We start from the raw sequence: 20,716 nt of genomic DNA, 5'->3' as shown, positions 1-20,716 counted from the left end.
TCTGTGGTAGTGAGATGAGATGAATATGATCTGTGTTAGTGAGATGAGTATGATCTGTGGTTGTGCGATGAGATGAGTATGATCTGTGGTAGTGATATGAGTATGATCTGTGCTAGTGAGATGAGATGAGTATGATCTGTGGTAGTGAGATGAAATGAGTATGATCTATGGTAGTGAGATGAGATGAGTATGATCTGTGGTAGTGAGATGATGTTAGTATAATCTGTGGTAGTGAGATGAGTATGATCTGTGGTAATGAGATGAGTATGATCTGTGTTAGTGAGATGAGATGAGTATGATCTGTGTGATGGGATGAGTATGGTCTGTGGTAGTGAGATGAGTATGGTCTGTGGTAGTGAGATGAGATGAGTATGATCTGTGTGATGGGATGAGTATGGTCTGTGGTAGTGAGATGAGTATGATCTGTGTGATGGGATGAGTATGATCTGTGGTAGTGATAAGAGTATGATCTGTGGTAGTGAGATGAGATGAGTATGATATGTGGTAGTGAGATGATTATGGTCTATGGTAGCGAGATGAGATAAGTATGAGCTGTGTTAGTGAGATGAGTATGATCTGTGGTAGTGAGATGAGATGATTATGATCTCTGGTACTGAGATGAGATGGGTATGATCTGTGGTAGAGAGATGAGATGAGTATGATCTGTGGTAGTGAGATGAGATGATTATGATCTCTGGTACTGAGATGAGATGAGTAAGATCTGTTGTAGCGAGGTGAGTATGATCTGTGCTAGTGAGATGAGATAACTATGATCTGTGGTAGTGAGATGAGTATGATCTGTGGTAGTGAGATGAGTATGATCTGTGGTAGTGAGATGAGTATGATCTGTGGTAGTGAGATGAGTATGGTCTGTGGTATTGAGATGAGATGAGTTTGGTCTATGGTGATGAGATGAGTAAGATCTGGGGTAGTGAGAGGAGTATGATCTGTGGTACTGAGATGAGATGAGTATGGTCTGTGGTATTGAGATGAGATGAGTTTGGTCTATGGTGATGAGATGAGTAAGATCTGGGGTAGTGAGAGGAGTATGATCTGTGGTACTGAGATGAGATGAGTATGATCTGTGGTACTGAGATGAGATGAGTATGATCTGTGGTAGTGAGATGAGAATGAGTATGATCCATGGTAGTGAGATGAGATGAGTATGATCCATGGTAGTGAGATGAGATGAGTATGATCTGTGGTAGTGAGATGAGAATGAGTATGATCTGTGGTAGTGAGATGAGAATGAGTATGATCCATGGTAGTGAGATGAGATGAGTATGATCCATGGTAGTGAGATGAGATGAGTATGATCTGTGGTAGTGAGATGAGAATGAGTATGATCTGTGGTAGTGAGATGAGATGAGTATGATCTGTGGTACTGAGATGAGATGAGTATGATTTGTGGTAGTGAGATGAGAATGAGTATGATCTGTGGTAGTGAGATGAGATGAGTATGATCTGTGGTACTGAGATGAGATGGGTATGATCTGTGGTAGTGAGATGAGAATGAGTATGATCTGTGGTAGTGAGATGAAATGAGTATGATCTGTGGTACTGAGATGAGATGGGTATGATCTGTGGTAGTGAGATGAGAATGAGTATGATCTGTGGTAGTGAGATGAGATGAGTATGATCTGTGGTACTGAGATGAGATGAGTATGATTTGTGGTAGTGAGATGAGATGAGTATGATCTGTGGTAGTGAGATGAGATGAGTATGATTTGTGGTAGTGAGATGAGATGAGTATGATCTGTGGTACTGAGATGAGATGAGTATGATCTGTGGTAGTGAGATGAGATGAATATGATCTGTGGTAGTGAGATGAGATGACTATGATCTGTGGTAGTGAGATGAGATGATTATGATCTGTGGTGGAGAGATGAGATGAGTATGGTATGTGGTAGTGAGATGAGATGGGTATGATCTGTGGTACTGAGATGAGATGAGTATGATCTGTGGTAGTGAGATGAGATGAGTATGATCTGTGGTGGAGAGATGAGATGAGTATGATCTGTGGTAGTGAGATGAGATGATTATGATCTCTGGTACTGAGATGAGATGAGTAAGATCTGTTGTAGCGAGGTGAGTATGATCTGTGCTAGTGAGATGAGATAACTATGATCTGTGGTAGTTAGATGAGTATGATCTGTGGTAGTGAGATGAGTATGATCTGTGGTAGTGAGATGAGTATGATCTGTGGTAGTGAGATGAGTATGGTCTGTGGTATTGAGATGAGATGAGTTTGGTCTATGGTGATGAGATGAGTAAGATCTGGGGTAGTGAGAGGAGTATGATCTGTGGTACTGAGATGAGATGAGTATGATCTGTGGTAGTGAGATGAGATGAGTATGATCCATGGTAGTGAGATGAGGTGAGTATGATCTGTGGTAGTGATATGAGTATGATCTGTGGTTGTCAGATTAGTATGATCTGTGGTAGTGAGTTGAGATGATTATGATCTGTGGTAGTGAGTTGAGATGATTATGATCTGTGGTAGTGAGTTGAGATGATTATGATCTGTGGTTGTCAGATTAGTATGATCTGTGGTTAGATGAGATGAGTATGATCTGTGGTTGTTAGCTGAGACGAGTATGAACTGTGGTTGTCAGATTAGTATGATCTGTGGTAATTAGATGAGATGAGTATGATCTGTGGTTAGATGAGATGACTATGATCTGTGGTAGTGAGTTGAGATGATTATGATCTGTGCTAGTGAGATGAGTATGATCTGTGGTAGTGAGATGAAATGAGTATGATCTGTGGTAGTGAGATGAAATGAGTATGATCTGTGGTAGTGAGATGAAATGAGTATGATCTGTGGTTGTGAGATGAAATGAGTATGATTTGTGGTAGTGAGATGAGTATGGTCTGTGGTACTGAGATGAGATGAGTATGGTCTGTGGTAGTGAGATGAGATGAGTATGATCTGTGGTACTGAGATGAGATGAGTATGATCTGTGGTAGTGAGATGAAATGAGTATGATCTGTGGTAGTGAGATGAAATGAGTATGATCTGTGGTTGTGAGATGAAATGAGTATGATTTGTGGTAGTGAGATGAGTATGGTCTGTGGTAGTGAGATGAGATGAGTTTGGTCTATGGTGATGAGATGAGTAAGATCTGGGGTAGTGAGAGGAGTATGATCTGTGGTACTGAGATGAGATGAGTATGATCTGTGGTACTGAGATGAGATGAGTATGGTCTGTGGTATTGAGATGAGATGAGTATGATCTGTGGTATTGAGATGAGATGAGTATGGTATGTGGTAGTGAGATGAGATGGGTATGATCTGTGGTACTGAGATGAGATGAGTATGATCTGTGGTAGTGAGATGAGATGAGTATGATCCATGGTAGTGAGATGAGATGAGTATGATCCATGGTAGTGAGATGAGATGATTATGATCTGTGGTAGTGAGTTGAGATGATTATGATCTGTGGTAGTGATATGAGTATGATCTGTGGTTGTCAGATTAGTATGATCTGTGGTTAGATGAGATGAGTATGATCTGTGGTAGTGAGTTGAGATGATTATGATCTGTGGTAGTGATATGAGTATGATCTGTGGTTAGATGAGATGAGTATGATCTGTGGTTAGATGAGATGAGTATGATCTGTGGTAGTGAGTTGAGATGATTATGATCTGTGGTTGTCAGATTAGTATGATCTGTGGTTAGATGAGATGAGTATGATCTGTGGTTGTTAGCTGAGACGAGTATGAACTGTGGTTGTCAGATTAGTATGATCTGTGGTAATTAGATGAGATGAGTATGATCTGTGGTTAGATGAGATGACTATGATCTGTGGTAGTGAGTTGAGATGATTATGATCTGTGCTAGTGAGATGAGTATGATCTGTGGTAGTGAGATGAAATGAGTATGATCTGTGGTAGTGAGATGAAATGAGTATGATCTGTGGTAGTGAGATGAAATGAGTATGATCTGTGGTAGTGAGATGAAATGAGTATGATCTGTGGTAGTGAGATGAAATGAGTATGATCTGTGGTAGTGAGATGAGTATGATCTGTGGTAGCGAGATGAATATGATGTGTGATTGTGAGATGAATATGATCTGTGGTTATTAGATGAGTATGATCTGTGTTAGTGAGATGAGATGAGTATGATCTGTGGTAGTGAGATGCGATGAGTATGATCTGTTTTTGTTAGATGAGATGAGTATGATCTGTGGTCGTGAGATGAGTATGATCTGTGGTGATGAGATGAGTATGATCTGTGGTTGTGAGATGAGATGAGTATGATCTGTGGTTGTGAGATGAGATGAGTATGATCTGTGGTAGAGAGATGAGATGAGTATGATCTGTGGTAGAGAGATGAGATGAGTATGATCTGTGGTCGTGAGATGAGTATGATCTGTGGTGATGAGATGAGTATGATCTGTGGTTGTGAGATGAGATGAGTATGATCTGTGGTTGTGAGATGAGATGAGTATGATCTGTGGTGATGAGATGAGTATGATCTGTGGTAGAGAGATGAGATGAGTATGATCTGTGGTCGTGAGATGAGATGAGTATGATCTGTGGTCGTGAGATGAGTATGATCTGTGGTGATGAGATGGGTATGATCTGTGGTTGTGAGATGAGATGAGTATGATCTGTGGTGATGAGATGAGTATGATCTGTGGTAGAGAGATGAGATGAGTATGATCTGTGGTCGTGAGATGAGTATGATCTGTGGTGATGAGATGAGTATGATCTGTGGTAGAGAGATGAGATGAGTATGATCTGTGGTGATGAGATGGGTATGATCTGTGGTTGTGAGATGAGATGAGTATGATCTGTGGTTGTGAGATGAGATGAGTATGATCTGTGGTGATGAGATGAATATGATCTGTGGTAGAGAGATGAGACGAGTATGATCTGTGGTAGTGAGATGAGATGAGTATGATCTGTGGTTGTGAGATGAGATGAGTATGATCTGTGGTGATGAGATGAGTATGATCTGTGGTAGAGAGATGAGATGAGTATGATCTGTGGTCGTGAGATGAGTATGATCTGTGGTGATGAGATGAGTATGATCTGTGGTAGAGAGATGAGATGAGTATGATCTGTGGTGATGAGATGGGTATGATCTGTGGTTGTGAGATGAGATGAGTATGATCTGTGGTTGTGAGATGAGATGAGTATGATCTGTGGTGATGAGATGAATATGATCTGTGGTAGAGAGATGAGATGAGTATGATCTGTGGTGATGAGATGAGTATGATCTGTGGTTGTGAGATGAGATGAGTATGATCTGTGGTGATGAGATGAGTATGATCTGTGGTTGTGAGATGAGATGAGTATGATCTGTGGTTGTGAGATGAGATGAGTATGATCTGTGGTGATGAGATGAGTATGATCTGTGGTAGTGAGATGAGATGAGTATGATCTGTGGTTGTGAGATGAGATGAGTATGATCTGTGGTGATGAGATGAGTATGATCTGTGGTAGTGAGATGAGATGAGTATGATCTGTGGTGATGAGATGAGTATGATTTGTGGTAGTGAGATGAGATGAGTATGATCTGTGGTTGTGAGATGAGATGAGTATGATCTGTGGTGATGAGATGAGTATGATCTGTGGTAGTGAGATGAGATGAGTATGATCTGTGGTGATGAGATGAGTATGATCTGTGGTAGTGAGATGAGATGAGTATGATCTGTGGTGATGAGATGAGTATGATCTGTGGTTGTGAGATGAGATGAGTATGATCTGTGGTTGTGAGATGAGATGAGTATGATCTGTGGTGATGAGATGAATATGATCTGTGGTAGAGAGATGAGATGAGTGTGATCTGTGGTAGTGAGATGAGATGAGTGTGATCTGTGGTAGTGAGATGAGATGAGTATGATCTGTGGTGATGAGATGAGTATGATCTGTGGTGATGAGATGAGTATGATCTGTGGTAGTGAGATGAGATGAGTATGATCTGTGGTGATGAGATGAGTATGATCTGTGGTTGTGAGATGAGATGAGTATGATCTGTGGTGATGAGATGAGTATGATCTGTGGTTGTGAGATGAGATGAGTATGATCTGTGGTGATGAGATGAGTATGATCTGTGGTAGTGAGATGAGATGAGTATGATCTGTGGTGATGAGATGAGTATGATCTGTGGTTGTGAGATGAGATGAGTATGATCTGTGGTGATGAGATGAGTATGATCTGTGGTAGTGAGATGAGATGAGTATGATCTGTGGTAGTGAGATGAGATGAGTATGATCTGTGGTTGTGAGATGAGATGAGTATGATCTGTGGTGATGAGATGAGTATGATCTGTGGTAGTGAGATGAGATGAGTATGATCTGTGGTGATGAGATGAGTATGATCTGTGGTAGTGAGATGAGATGAGTATGATCTGTGGTTGTGAGATGAGATGAGTATGATCTGTGGTGATGAGATGAATATGATCTGTGGTAGAGAGATGAGATGAGTGTGATCTGTGGTAGTGAGATGAGATGAGTGTGATCTGTGGTAGTGAGATGAGATGAGTATGATCTGTGGTGATGAGATGAGTATGATCTGTGGTTGTGAGATGAGATGAGTATGATCTGTGGTGATGAGATGAGTATGATCTGTGGTTGTGAGATGAGATGAGTATGATCTGTGGTGATGAGATGAGTATGATCTGTGGTAGTGAGATGAGATGAGTATGATCTGTGGTGATGAGATGAGTATGATTTGTGGTAGTGAGATGAGATGAGTATGATCTGTGGTAGTGAGATGAGATGAGTATGATCTGTGGTAGTGAGATGAGATGAGTATGATCTGTGGTAGTGAGATGAGTATGATCTGTGGTAGTGAGATGAGTATGATCTGTGGTAGTGAGATGAGATGAGTATGATCTGTGGTGATGAGATGAGTATGATCTGTGGTAGTGAGATGAGATTAGTATGATCTGTGGTAGTGAGATGAGATGAGTATGATCTGTGGTAGTGAGATGAGATGAGTATGGTCTGTGGTAGTGAGATGAGATGAGTATGATCTGTGGTACTGAGATGAGATTAGTATGATCTGTGGTAGTGAGATGAGATTAGTATGATCCATGGTAGTGAGATGAGATGAGTATGATCTGTGGTAGTGAGATGAGATGAGTATGATCTGCGGTGATGAGATGAGTATGATCTGTGGTTGTTAGATGAGATGAGTATGGTTTGTGGTAGTGAGATGAGATGAGTGTGACCTGTGGTGAGATGAGATGATTATGATCTGTGGTGATGAGATGAGTATGATTTGTGGTAGTGTGATGAGGTGAGTATTATCTGAGGAGGTGAGATGAGATGCATATGATCTGTGGTAGTGAGATGCGGTGAGTATGATCTGCGGTAGTGAGATGCGGTGAGTATGATCTGTGGTTGTGAGATGAGTATGATCTGCGGTAGTGAGATGCGGTGAGTATGATTTGCGGTAGTGAGATGAGATGATTATGATCTGTGGTGATGAGATGAGTATGATCTGTGCTAGTTAGAAGAGGTGAGTATGATCTGTGGTAGTGAGATGAGATGAGTATGATCTTTGGTAGTTAGATGAGATGTGTATGATCTGTGAGCCGGGTCCATCACATTTGCAATTTGTGCTCCGTGTTGAATCTCCTTCACTTACCAGTTTTTAACCATCATAGCATGACTATGAGTATGAATATGACTAACAGTTTGTAACCGTCCATAGCTGCTGCCTTCAACATTCAGCGTATTGATTCAACACAGCCACGTGAGGTGTAGAATTTTTATGATGGTGAAAGCTCACTGTTTCCTTTCAAAGGAGTCACTGACAGAACAATGCAGTTTGGATACAGGCCATACATGTCAACAAATTTCTGCCAACCACGCTGCCCTCCCAGCTCATTCGTATTTCCTCTGTTCCCCCTTTATGCCTCCAAGGTCCACCCCTTCATGTACCCATCTAACTGCTTCAGAAATGATACTACTGTACCTGCAGGCCATTCAGTATGCTCACTTCCTCTGCCAGGTGGCAGAGTATTCAATATACTCACTTCCTAGTTCATGAAAAAGTTGCCCTTAAGGTTCCTTCTCAACCTTTACCTTCAAGTTGTGCTCACTTGTTTTGGAGACGTGTACAGGTTTCCCCCGCCATCTGAAGGTAGAGTGTTCATATGAAACAGTTGGTAATCCGGAATGTCGTAAAGTGAAGAAGCAATTACCATTTATTTGCATTGGAAAATTTTGTGAACGTTCGCAGACCCAAAAATAACCTACCAAATCATGCCAAATAACACATAAAACCTAAAATAACAGTAACATATAGTAAAAGCAGGAATTATATGATAAATACACAGCTTATATAAAGTAGAAATAGTTTTCCACAATCATTGCCTGAACTGTTCTGCGTAGCAAAAATTTCACGCAAGCGCCGTCGGCAAAAACACAGCGCAAGCGCTCTCCAGTAACTTTTAAGCTATGAAACTGCCAAATCATACCAAACAACACGTAAAAATACACAGCCGATATAAAGTAGAAATAATGTATGTACAGTGTAGTATCACTTACTGGAATTGGGTCAGCGTCGGGCACACTGATGATGGTGTGTTAGACTGAGTCGGAGTTTGGGTGCTGCAGTGGCCCCCACCCTCCAGGCAGCAACCCAATACATTGCCGCGAAGCATGCAGGGGTCCAGCGGTAGCCAGGAGGCACACAGCACATCTTTAAGAAAAAAGCCGAAATAAACAATCTAATTAATTAGGTTGTTTATTTCAGCTTTTTTCTTAAAGATGTGCTGTGTGCCTCCCGGCTGGTGCTGCATTCTCTGCGAATCTGTATCTGTCCGCGGCCTGGGGGTTGGGGTGGTGGGACACTGGGGTGTTATCTCGTCGTCAGTTTCCATTAGAGCAGGCAGCTCATGTCCAATGACTGCCCGCCTTGATGTCGAAGGTCGAGGTTCGTTGTCTGCTGTGTCTGATGTGGAAGGCTTGCTTGACTGCTGAGCCTCGCGCATTTTTCTATCATACAGTTTTTTGTAAGCACTCAAACCATCCTGCAATTATCCCCTAAGCCTATATACCCTTTCAAAATTAAAGTCGTACTTTATCATTACTCATTCAGTTTCGGCTGTTATCCTTTCCTCTTCCAATTGCATCAGCTCTTCATCTATCAGTTCTTGGTCATGAGATGCCAAAACCTCTTCAACATCATCTTCGTCAACTTCCACAAGCCAAACTCACTTTCGTCCTCACTTCGTTCACTACGACTGAAACGCTTAATTATGTCTAGTTTTACGTTAAGTGTAACACCCTTACGAGCTCTTTCAGGCTTTTCCGATATGTTAGAACTCATCTTGCAAACGGCTGCTCACAGGCACGTGTTTAAGCAATGCCGGCGAGAATGCCGTTCCGAATCCTGGGGAGGGCGGCTGCTCGGGGCGCACGACGTGCTGCCTTTTAGCGCGCGCTGCTTTTTTTTCGCACGCTGCTTTTTTCACAGCAGTGAAAACACTTTCTGTTAGCGAAAACAGGGTACTAATGTAGGTCTTTCGTAACAGTGAGGTTTCGTAAAGCGAAAGTTCGAAAAGCGGGGCACACCTGTATCTTGCTAAACCTTGAAAATTGGTACTGTTTTCATTGTCTTTGAACATCATAACTTTGCGAGTTAATTTACAGCAATGACAGAGTCCCTGTAATTGAAGATTGTCTCTATTCTCAGGACCCGAACAGGCTGCACTATGATTCTGCTGAATTGCAGTTGTTTGAAAATATTGAATGTGAATGGCCCGTGTTCTGGACTTACCTCCTCATTGACGGAGTGTTTAGAGAAGATAAGGTGCAGGTAGGAAGGGGCATGTGCACTCACTGGTAATGTGATAAACACATTTTAATGATAAATGTAACCTCCAGTGCACCATCATTGTATTTATATATTGTTCTATAATGGTGTGGTGAGTAACGAGAAGAGGAACTCTGTCAGTGTGAAGGGGTGAGCATGGGGTGGTGGGTGAGGACAAGATGAACTCTCTCAGTGTGAAGAGGTGACCATGGGGTGGTGGGTAACGACAAAATGAACTCTATCGGTGTGAAGAGTTGACTGTGGGATGGTGGGTAACGACAGGATGAAATCTATCAGTGTGAAGGGGTGACCATGGGGTGGTGAGTAAGGACATGATCAACTCAATTAATGTGAAGCGGTGACCATGGGGTGGTGGGTAAGGAAAAGGTGAACTCTATCAGTGTGATGGAGTGACCATGGGGTGGTGGGTGAGGACAAGAGGATCTCTATCGGTGTGAAGGGGTGACCTTGGTGCGGTGAGTAACGACAAAATGAACTTGATCAGTGTGAAGCGGTGACCACGGGCTGGTGAGTAATGACAAGAGGATCTCTATCAGTGTGAAGGGGTGTCCATGGGGTGGTGTGTAACGACAAGATGAACTCTCATCGGTGTGAAGGGATGAGCATGGGGTGTTGGGTGAGGACAAGATGAACTCTCACAGTCTGAAGGGATGACCATTGGGCGGTGGGTAATGACAAAATGAACTCTATCGGTGTGAAGGGTTGACTGTGGAGGTGGTCGGTAACGACAAGACGAACTCTACCAGTCGGAAGGGGTGACCATGGGGTGGTGGGTGTCTACAAGATGAACTCTATCAGTGTGAAGGGGTGACCACGGGCTGGTGAGTAATGACAAGAGGATCTCTATCGGAGTGATGGGGTAACCATGGGGTGGTTGGTAAGGAAATGATGAACTCTATCAGTGTGTATGGCTGACCGTGGGGTGGAGGGTTACGAGAAGATGAACTCTATTAGTCTGAAAGGGTGACCGTGGCGTATTGGGTGAGGACAAGGTGAACTCTTTTCGGTTTGAAGAGGTGACCATGGGGTGGTGTGTAAAGACAAGATGAACTGTCTCAGTGTGAAGAGGTGACCATGGGTGGTGGGTAACGACAAGATGAACTTTATCGGTGTGAAGGGGTGACCAGGGGGTTGTGGGTAAGGACAAGATGAACTCTATCAGTTCGAAGGGGTGACCATGGGGTGGAGGGTAACGACAAGATGAAATCTCTCAGTTTTAAGGGGTGACCTTGGTGTGGTGTGTAACAACAAGAGGATCTCTATCGGAGTGAAGGAGTAACCATGGGGTGGTGAGTAACGACAAAAGGATCTCTATCTGTGTGAAGGGGTGACCATGGGGTTGGTGGGTAAGGAAATGATGAACTTTATCAGTGTGAAGGGGTGACCGTGGGGTGGTGGGTTACGAGAAGATGAACTCTATTAGTGTGAAAGGGTGACGGTGGCGTGGTGGGTGAGGACAAGGTGAACTCTTTTCGGTGTGAAGAGGTGACCATGGGTTGGTGTGTAAAGACAAGATGAACTCTGTCGGTGTGAACGGGTGACCATAGGCTTGTGAGTAAGGACAAAATGAACTCTATCAGTGTGAAAGGGTGACCATGGGGTGGTGAGTAACGACAAGATCATCTCTATCAGTGTGTAGGGATGAGCATGGGGTGGTCAGTGAGGACAGGATGAACTCTCTCAGTCTGAAGGGATGACCATTGGGTGGTGGGTAACGACAAAATGAACTCTATCGGTGTGAAGGGTTGACTGTGGGGTGGTGGGTAACGACAGGATGAAATCTATCAGTGTGAAGGGGTGACCATGGGGTGGTGAGTAAGGACAAGATGAACTCAATTAATGTGGAGGGGTGACCATGGAGTGCTGGGTAACGACAAGAGGAACTTTATCGGTGTGAAGGGGTGACCATGGGGAGGTGGGTGAGGACAAGGTGAACTCTATCGGTGTGAAAGGGTGATCGTGGGGTGGTGGGTGAGGACAAGGTGAACTATTACCGGTGTAAAGGGGTGACCATGGGGTGGTGGGTAAGGAGAAGATGACCTCTTATCAGTGTGAAGGGGGGACCATGGGGTGGTGAGTAAGGACAAGATGAACTCCATCAGTGCGAAGGGGTGACCGTGGGGTTGATGGTAACGACAAGATGAACTCTGTCGGTGTGAAAGGGTGACCGTGCGGTGGTAGGTGAGGACAAGATGAACTGTATCGGTGTGAAGGGATGTGCATGGGGTGGTGGGTAACGAGTAGATGAACTCTATCAGTGTGAGGGGGGGACCATGGGCTGATGAATAAGACAAGGTGAACTCTATTGGTGTGAAGGGGTGTCCATGGTGTTGTGGGTAAGGACAAGAACTTTATCTGTGTGAAGGGGTGACCATGGGGTAGTGGGTAACGAGAAGAGGATCTCTATCAGCGTGAAGGGGTGACCATGGGGTGCTGAGTAAGGACAAGATGAACTCAATTACTGTGAAGGGGTGACCATGGAGTGATTGGTAACGACAAGAGGAACTTTATCAGTGTGAAGGGGTGACCATGGGGTGGTGAGTAAGGACAAGATGAACTCAATTACTGTGAAGGGGTGACCATGGAGTGATTGGTAACGACAAGAGGAACTTTATCAGTGTGAAGGGGTGACCATGGGGTGGTGGGTGAGGACAAGGTGAACTCTTACCGGTGTGAAGTGGTGACCGTGGGGTGGTGGGTAAGGAGAAGATGACCTCTTATCAGTGTGAAGGGGGGACCATGGTGTGGTGGGTCAGGACAAGATGAACTCTGTCGGTGTGAAAGGGTGACTGTGGAGTGGTAGGTGAGGACAAGATGAACTGTATCGATGTGAAGGGATGTGCATGGGGTGGTTGGTAACGAGAAGATGAACTCTATCAGTGTGAAGGGGTGACCATGGAGTGGTGGGTGAGGAGAAGGTGAACTCTATCGGTGTGAAGGGGAGACCATGGGGTGGTGGGTAAAGACATGATGAACTCTATCATTTTGAAGGGGTGACCGTGGGGTGGTGGGTAAGGACAATGCTGAACTCTTATCACTGTGAAGGGGTGACCATTGTGTGGTGGGTAAGGACAAGATGAACTCTATCAGTGTGAAGGGGTGACCATGGGGTTGTGGGTAACGACAATATGAACACTCAGTTTTAAGGGGTGACCTTGGTGGGTGAGTAATGGCAAGATGAACTCTATCAGTGTGAAGGGGTGACCATAGGGTGGTGGGTAACGAGAAGATGAACTGTATCAGTGTGAAGGGTTGACTGTGGGGTAGTGGGTAATGAGAAGATGAACTCTCTCAGTGTGAAGGGGTGACCATTGTGTGGTGGGTAACGACAAGATGAACTCTATCAGTGCGAAGGGGTGACCGTGGGGTGGATGGTAACGACAAGATGAACTCTGTCGGTGTGAAAGGGTGACCGTGGGGTGGTAGGTGAGGACAAGATGAACTGTATCGGTGTGAAGGGATGTGCACGGGGTGGTGGGTAACGAGAAGATGAACTCTATCAGTGTGAAGGGGTGACCATGGAGTGGTGGGTGAGGAGAAGGTGAACTCTATCGGTGTAAACGGGTGACCATGGGGTGGTGGGTAAAGACATGATGAACTCTACCATTTTGAACGGGTGAGCATGGTGTGGTGAGTAACGACAAGAGGATCTCTATCAGTGTGAAGGGGTGACCATGGGGTGGTGAGTAACGACAAGTTGAACTGTATCAGTGTGAAGGCGTGACCATGGCGTGGTAATAAGGACAAGATGAACTGTATCAGTGTGAAGGGCTGACCATGGGGTGGTGGGTAACGAGAAGAGAATCTCTATCAGTGTGAAGGGGTGACCTTGGTGTGGTGAGTAACGACAAGAGGATCTCAAGAGGTGGAGTTTTACGAGAAGATGAACTCTATTAGTGTGAAAGGGTGACTGTGGGGTGGTGGGTGAGGACAAGGTGAACTCAATTAATGTGAAGAGGTGACCATGGGGTGGTGTGTAAAGACAAGATGAACTCTATCAGTGTGAAGGGGTGACCATGGGGTGGTGAGTAAGGACAAGATGAACTCAATTAATCTGAAGGGGTGACCATGGGGTGGTGAGTAAAGACGAGATGAATTCTATCAGTGTGAAGGGGTGACCATGGGGTGGTGAGTAACGACAAGATGAACTCTGTCGGTGTGAAAGGGTGACCGTGGGGTGGTAGGTGAGGACAAGATGAACTGTATCGGTATGAAGGGATGTGCATGGGGTGGTGGGTAACGAGAAGATGAGCTCTATCAGTGTGAAGGCGTGACCATGGGGTGGTGGGTAACGACAAGATGAACTCTATCGGTGTGAAGCGGGATCATGGAGTGGTGGTTAATGACAAGGTGAACTCTATCATTTTGAACGGGTGAGCATGGAGTGGTGAGTAAGGACAATGCTGAACTCTAATCACTGTGAAGGGGTGACCATTGTGTGGTGAGTAAGGACAAGATGAATTCTATCAGTGTGAAGGGGTGACCATGGAGTGGTGGGTGAGGAGAAAGTGACTCTATCAGTGTGAAGGGGAGACCATGGGGTGGTGGGTAACGCGAAGAGGATCTCTATCGGAGTGAAGGGGTGGACATGGGGTGGTAATAAGGACAAGATGAACTGTATCAGTGTGAAGGGTTGACTGTGGGGTGGTGGGTAATGACAAGATGAACTGTCTCAGTGTGAAGGGGTGACCATGGGCTGGTTGGTAACGACAAGATCAACTCTATCAGTGTGAAGGGCTGACCATGGGGTGCTGGGTAACGAGAAGAGGATATCTATCGGAGTGAAGGCGTGACCATGGGGTGGTGAGTAACGACAAGAGGATCTCAAGAGGTGGAGTTTTACGAGAAGATGAACTCTATTAGTGTGAAAGGGTGACCATGGGGTGGTGAGTGAGGACAAGGTGAACTCTTTTCGGTGTGTAGAGGTGACCATGGGGTGGTGTGTAAAGACAAGATGAACTCTATTAGTGTGAAGGGGTGACCATGGGCTTGTGAGTAAGGACAAGATGAACTCTATTAGTGTGTAGGGGTGACCATGGGGTGGTGAGTAATGACAAGATCAACTGTATCAGTGTGAAGGGATGAGCATGGGGTGGTAGGTGCGGACAAGATGAAATCTCTCAGTCTGAAGGGATGACCATTGGGTGGTGGGTAATGACACAATGAACTCTATCGGTGTGAAGGGTTGACTGTGGGGTGGTGGGTAACGACAGGATGAAATCTATCAGTGTGAAGGGGTGACCATGGGGTGGTGGGTGAGGAGAAGGGGATCTCTATCGGTGTGAAAGGGTGACCGTGGTGTGGTGGGTGAGGACAAGGTGAACTCCTACCGGTGTGAAGTGGTGACCATGGGGTGGTGGGTAAGGAGAAGACGACCTCTTATTAGTGTGAAGGGGGGACCATGGTGTGGTGGGTAAGGACAAGATGAACTCTATCAGTGCCAAAGGGTGACCGTGGGGTGGTGAGTAAGGACAAGATGAATTCCATCAGTGTGAAGGGTTGACCATGGGGTGTGGGTAACGACAAGAGGATCTCTATCGGAGTGAAGGCGTGACCATGGGGTGGTGAGTAACGACAAGAGGATCTCTATCTGTGTGAAGGGGTGACCATGGGGTGGTGGGTAAGGAAATGATGAACTCTATCAGTGTGTAGGGCTGACCGTGGGGTGGAGGGTTACGAGAAGATGAACTCTATCGGTGTGAAAGGGTGACCGTGGGGTGGTGGGTGAGGACAAGGTGAACTCTTTTCGGTGTGTAGAGGTGACCATGGGGTGGTGTGTAAGGACAAGCTGAACTCTATCATTGTGAAGAGGTGACCATGGGGTGGTGAGTAACGACAAGATGAACTCTGTCGGTGTGAAAGAGTGACCGTGGGGTGGTAGGTGAGGACAAGATGAACTGTATCGGTGTGAAGGGGTGACCATGGAGTGGTGGGTGAGGAGAAGGTGAACTCTGTCGGTGTGAAGGGGTGCCCATGGGGTGGTGGGTAACGACAAAATGAACTCTATCGGTGTGAAGGGTTGACTATGGGGTGGTGGGTAACGACAGGATGAAATCTATCAGTGTGAAAGGGTGACCATGGGGTGGTGAGTAAGGACAAGATGAACTCAATTAATGTGAAGGGGTGACCATGGAGTGGTGGGTAACGACAAGAGGAACTTTATCAGTGTGAAGGGGTGACCATGGGGTTGTGGGTGAGGACATGGTGAACTCTTACCGGTGTGAAGGGGTGACCATGGGGTGGTGGGTAAGGAGAAGATGACCTCTTATCAGTGTGAAGGGGAGACCATGGGGTGGTGGTAAGGACAAGATGAACTCTGTCGGTGTGAAAGGCTGACCGTGGGGTGGTAGGTGAGGACAAGATGAACTGTATCGGTGCGAAGGGATGTGCATGGGGTGGTGGGTATCGAGAAGATGACCTCTGTCAGTGTGAAGGGGTGACCATGGAGTGGTGAGTAAGGACAAGATGAATTCTATCAGTGAGAAGGGGTGACTATGGTGTGGTGAGTAGCGACAAGAGGATCTCTATCAGTGTGAAGCGGTGACCATGGGGTGGTAAGTAATGACAAGATGAACTGTCTCAGTGTGAAGGGGTGACCATTGTGTGGTGGGTTACGAGAAGATGAACTCTATCGGTACGAAAGGGTGACCGTGGGGTGGTGGGTGAGGACAAGGTGAACTCTTTTCGGTGTAAAGAGGTGACCGTGGCGTGTTGTGTAAAGACAAGATAAACTCTGTCGGTGTAAACGGGTGACCATGGGATGGTGGGTTAGGACAAGGTGAACTCTTACCGGTGTGAAGGGGTGACCATGGGGTGGTGGGTAAGGAGAAGATGACCTCTTATCAGTGCGAAGGGGTGACCATGGGGTGGATGGTAACGACAAGATGAACTCTGTCGGTGTGAAAGGGTGACCGTGGGGTGGTAGGTGAGGACAAGATGAACTGTATTGGTGTGAAGGGGTGGCCATGGGGTGGTGTGTAAAGACAAGATGAACTCAATTAATGTGAAGGGGTGACCATGGAGTGGTGGGTAACGACAAGAGGAACTTTATCAGTGTGAAGGGGTGACCATGGGGTGGTGGGTGAGGACAAGGTGAACTGTATCGGTGTGAAAGGGTGACCGTGGGGTGGTGGGTGAGGACAAGGTGAACTCTTACTGGTGTGAAGGGGTGACCATTGTGTGGTGGGTAAGGAGAAGATGACCTCTTATCAGTGCGAAGGGGTGACCGTGGGGTTGATGGTAAAGACAAAATGAACTCTGTCGGTGTGAAAGGGTGACCGTGGGGCGGTAGGTGAGAACAAGATGAACTGTATCAGTGTGAAGGGATGTGCATGGGGTGGTGGGTAACGAGAAGATGAACTCTATCGGTGCAAAGGCGTGACCATGGGGTGGTGGGTAACGACAAGATGAACTTTGTCGGTGTGAAGCGGGACCATGGAGTGGTGGGTAAGGAGAAGAGGATCTCTATCAGCGTGTAGGGGTGTCCATGGGGTGGTAATAAGGACAAGATGAAATGTATCAGTGTGAAGGGTTGACTGTGGGGTGGTGGGTAATGAGAAGATGAACTCCCTGTGTGAATGGGTGACCATTGTGTGGTGGGTAACGACAAGTTGAACTCTATCAGTGTGAAGAGGTAACCATGGGGTGGTGGGTAAAGACATGATGAACTCTATCATTTTGAAGGGGTGACCATTGCGTGGTGGGTAAGGACAAAATGTACTCTATCAGTGTGAAAGGGTGACCGTGGGGTGGTGAGTAAGGTCAAGGTGAATTCTATCAGTGTGAAGGGGTGACTATGGTGTGGTGAATAACGACAAGATGAACTCTGTCGGTGTGAAGAGGTGACCATGGGGTGGTGGATAAGACAAGGTGAACCCTATCAGTGTGAAGAGGTGTCCATGGTGTTGTGGGTAAGGACAAGATGAACTTTATCAGTGTGAAGGGGTGACCATGGGGTGGTGGGTAACGACAAGATGAACTGTATCGGTATGAAGGGGTGACCATGGAGTGGTGGTTAATGAGAAGAGGATCTCTATCAGTGTGAAGGGGTGACCATGGGGAGGTGAGTAAAGACAAGATCAACTCTATCAGTGTGAAGGAATGAGCATGGGGTGGTGGGTGAGGACAGGATTAACTCTCTCAGTCTGGAGAGATGACCATTGGGTGGTGGGTAACGACAAAATGAACTCTATCGGTGTGAAGGAGTAACCATGGGGTGGTGAGAAACGACAAGAGGATCTCTATCTGTGTAAAGGGGTGACCATGGGGTGGTGGGTAATAGAAATGATGAACTCTGTCAGTGTGTAGGGCTGACAGTGTGGTGGAGGGTTACGAGAAGATGAACTGTATTAGTGTGAAGAGGTGACCATGGAGTGGTGTGTAAAGACAAGATGAACTCTGTCGGTGTGAACAGGTGACCATGGGGTGGTGGGTAAGGAGAAGATGACCTCTTATCAGTGCGAAGGGGTGACCGTGGGGTGGATAGTAACGACAAGATGAACTCTGTCGGTGTGAAGGGGTGACCATGGGGTGGTGAGTAAGGACAAGATGAACTCTGTCAGTGTGAAGAGGTGTCCATGGTGTCGTGGATAAGGACAAGATGAACTTTATCAGCGTGAAGGGGTGACCATGGGGTGGTGAGTAAGGACAAGATGAACTGTATCAGTGTGAAGTGGTGACCCTGGGCTTGTGAGTAAGGACATGAACTCTATCAGCGTGAAGGGGTGACCATGGGGTGGTGAGTAACGACAAGATCAACTCTATCAGTGTGAAGGGATGAGCATTGGGTGGTGGACGAGGACAGGATGAACTCTCTCAGTCTGAAGGGATGACCATTGGGTAGTGGGTAACGACAAAATGAACTCTATCAGTGTGAGGGGTTGACTGTGGGGTGGTGGGTAACGACAGGATGAAATCTATCAGTGTGAAAGGGTGACCATGGGGGGGAGTGTGAGGACAAGGTGAACTCTTACCGGTGTGAAGGGGTGACCATGGGGTGGTGGGTAAGGAGAAGATGACCTCTTATCAGTATGAAGGGTGGACCATGGTGTGGTGGGTAAGGACAAGATGAACTCTGTCGGTGTGAAAGGGTAACCGTGGGGTGGTAGGTGAGGACAAGATGAACTGTATTGGTGTGAAGGGATGATCATGGGGTGGTGTGTAACCAGAAGATGAACTCTATCAGTGTGAAGGGGTGACCATGGGGTGGTGAGTAAGGACAAGAGGATCTCTATCAGTGTGAAGGCGTGACCATGGGGTGGTGGGTAACGACAAGATGAACTGTGTCGGTGTGAAGGGGTGACCATGGGGAGGTGGATCAGACAAGGTGAACTCTATCAGTGTGAAGAGGTGTCCATGGTGTCGTGAGTAAGGACAAGATGAAGTTTATCAGTGTGAAGGGGTGACCATGGGGAGGTGGGTGAGGACAAGGTGAACTCTATCGGTGTGAAAGGGTGACCGTGGGGTGGTGGATGAGGACAAGGTGAACTCTTACCAGAGTGAAGGGATGTGCATTGTGTGGTGGGTAACGAGAAGATGAACTCTATCAGTGTGAAGGGGTGTCCATGGTGTTGTGGGTAAGGACAAGATGAACTTTATCAGTGTGAAGGGGTGACCATGGGGTTGTGGGAAAGGACAAGATGTACTCTATCAGTTCGAAGGGGTGGCCATGGGGTGGAGGGTAACGACAAGATGTACTCTCTCAGTTTTAAGGGGTGACCTTGGTGTGGTGAGTAACGACAAGATGAACTCTATCGGTATGAAGGGGTGACCATGGGGTGGTGGGTAAGGAGAAGATGACCTCTTATCAGTGTGAAGTGGGGACCATGGGGTGGTGGGTAAGGACAAGATGAACTCTGTCGGTGTGAACGGGTGACCATGGGGTGGTGGGTTAGGAGAAGATGACCTCTTATCAGTGCGAAGGGGTGACCTTGGGGTGGATGGTAACGACAAGATGAACTCTGTCGGTGTGAAAGAGTGATCGTCGGGTGGTAGGTGAGGACAAGATGAACTGTATCGGTGTGAAGGGGTGACCATGGGGTGGTGGGTGAGGAGAAGGGGAACTCTATCAGTGTGAAAAGGTGACTGTGGGGTGGTGGGTGAGGACAAGGTGAACTGCTACCGGTGTGAAGTGGTGACCATGGGGTGGTGGGTAAGGAGAAGATGACCTCTTATCAGTGTGAAGGGGGGACCATGGTGTGGTGGGTAAGGACAAGATGAACTCTATCGGTGTGAAAGGGTGACCGTGGGGTGGTAGGTGAGAACAAGATGAACTGTATCAGTGTGAAGGGATGTGAATGGGGTGGTGGGTAACGAGAAGATGAACTCTATCAGTGTGAAGGGGTGACCTTGGTGTGGTGAGTAACGACAAGAGGATCTCTATCAGTGTGAAGGGGTGACCATGTGCTGGTGTGTAACGACAAGAGGATCTCTATTGGAGTGAAGGGGTAACCATGGGGTGGTGAGTAATGACAAGAGGATCTCTATCTGTGTGAAGGTGTGACCATGGGGTGGTGGGTAAGGAAATGATGAACTCTATCAGTGTGTAGGGCTGACAGTGTGATGGAGGGTTACGAGAAGATGAACTGTATTATTGTGAAAGGGTGACTGTAGGGTGGTGGGTGACGACAAGGTGAACTCTTTTCGGTGTGAAGAGGTGACCATGGGGTGGTGGGTAAAGACAAGATGAACTCTGTCGGTGTGAACGGGTGACCATGGGGTGGTGGGTGAGGAGAAGATGACCTCTTATCAGTGCGAAGGGGTGTCCGTGGGGTGGATGGTAACGACAAGATGAACTCTGTCGGTGTGAAAGGGTGACCGTGGGGAGGTAGGTGAGAACAAGATGAACTGTATCAGTGTGAAGGGGTGACCATGGGGTGGTGAGTATGGACAAGATGAATTCTATCAGTTTTAAGGGG

General features: G+C 46.4%; 1 protein-coding gene across 5 annotated transcripts in view; it reads left to right on the top strand.

The window, feature by feature from the left end:
* The window catches only part of LOC134348223 (phosphorylase b kinase regulatory subunit alpha, liver isoform-like), a 180,406-nt gene that overhangs the window by 64,079 nt on the left and 95,611 nt on the right, over positions 1 to 20,716 (top strand). For 4 of the 5 annotated variants that reach the window (XM_063051276.1, XM_063051273.1, XM_063051271.1 and 1 more), the window contains one exon: positions 9,660 to 9,782. The exons of the other annotated variant lie outside the window; for it this stretch is intronic. In XM_063051276.1, the coding sequence (XP_062907346.1) occupies positions 9,660 to 9,782 (123 nt within the window). The remainder of the gene's footprint in view (positions 1 to 9,659; positions 9,783 to 20,716) is intronic. 5 annotated transcript variants of the gene reach the window in all.

This window comes from Mobula hypostoma, chromosome 6 (assembly GCF_963921235.1).
Source record: "Mobula hypostoma chromosome 6, sMobHyp1.1, whole genome shotgun sequence".
Taxonomy (NCBI): domain Eukaryota; kingdom Metazoa; phylum Chordata; class Chondrichthyes; order Myliobatiformes; family Myliobatidae; genus Mobula; species Mobula hypostoma.
The sequence above is the reverse complement of the archived record's forward strand: the minus strand, read 5'-3'. Positions and strand labels throughout refer to the sequence as shown.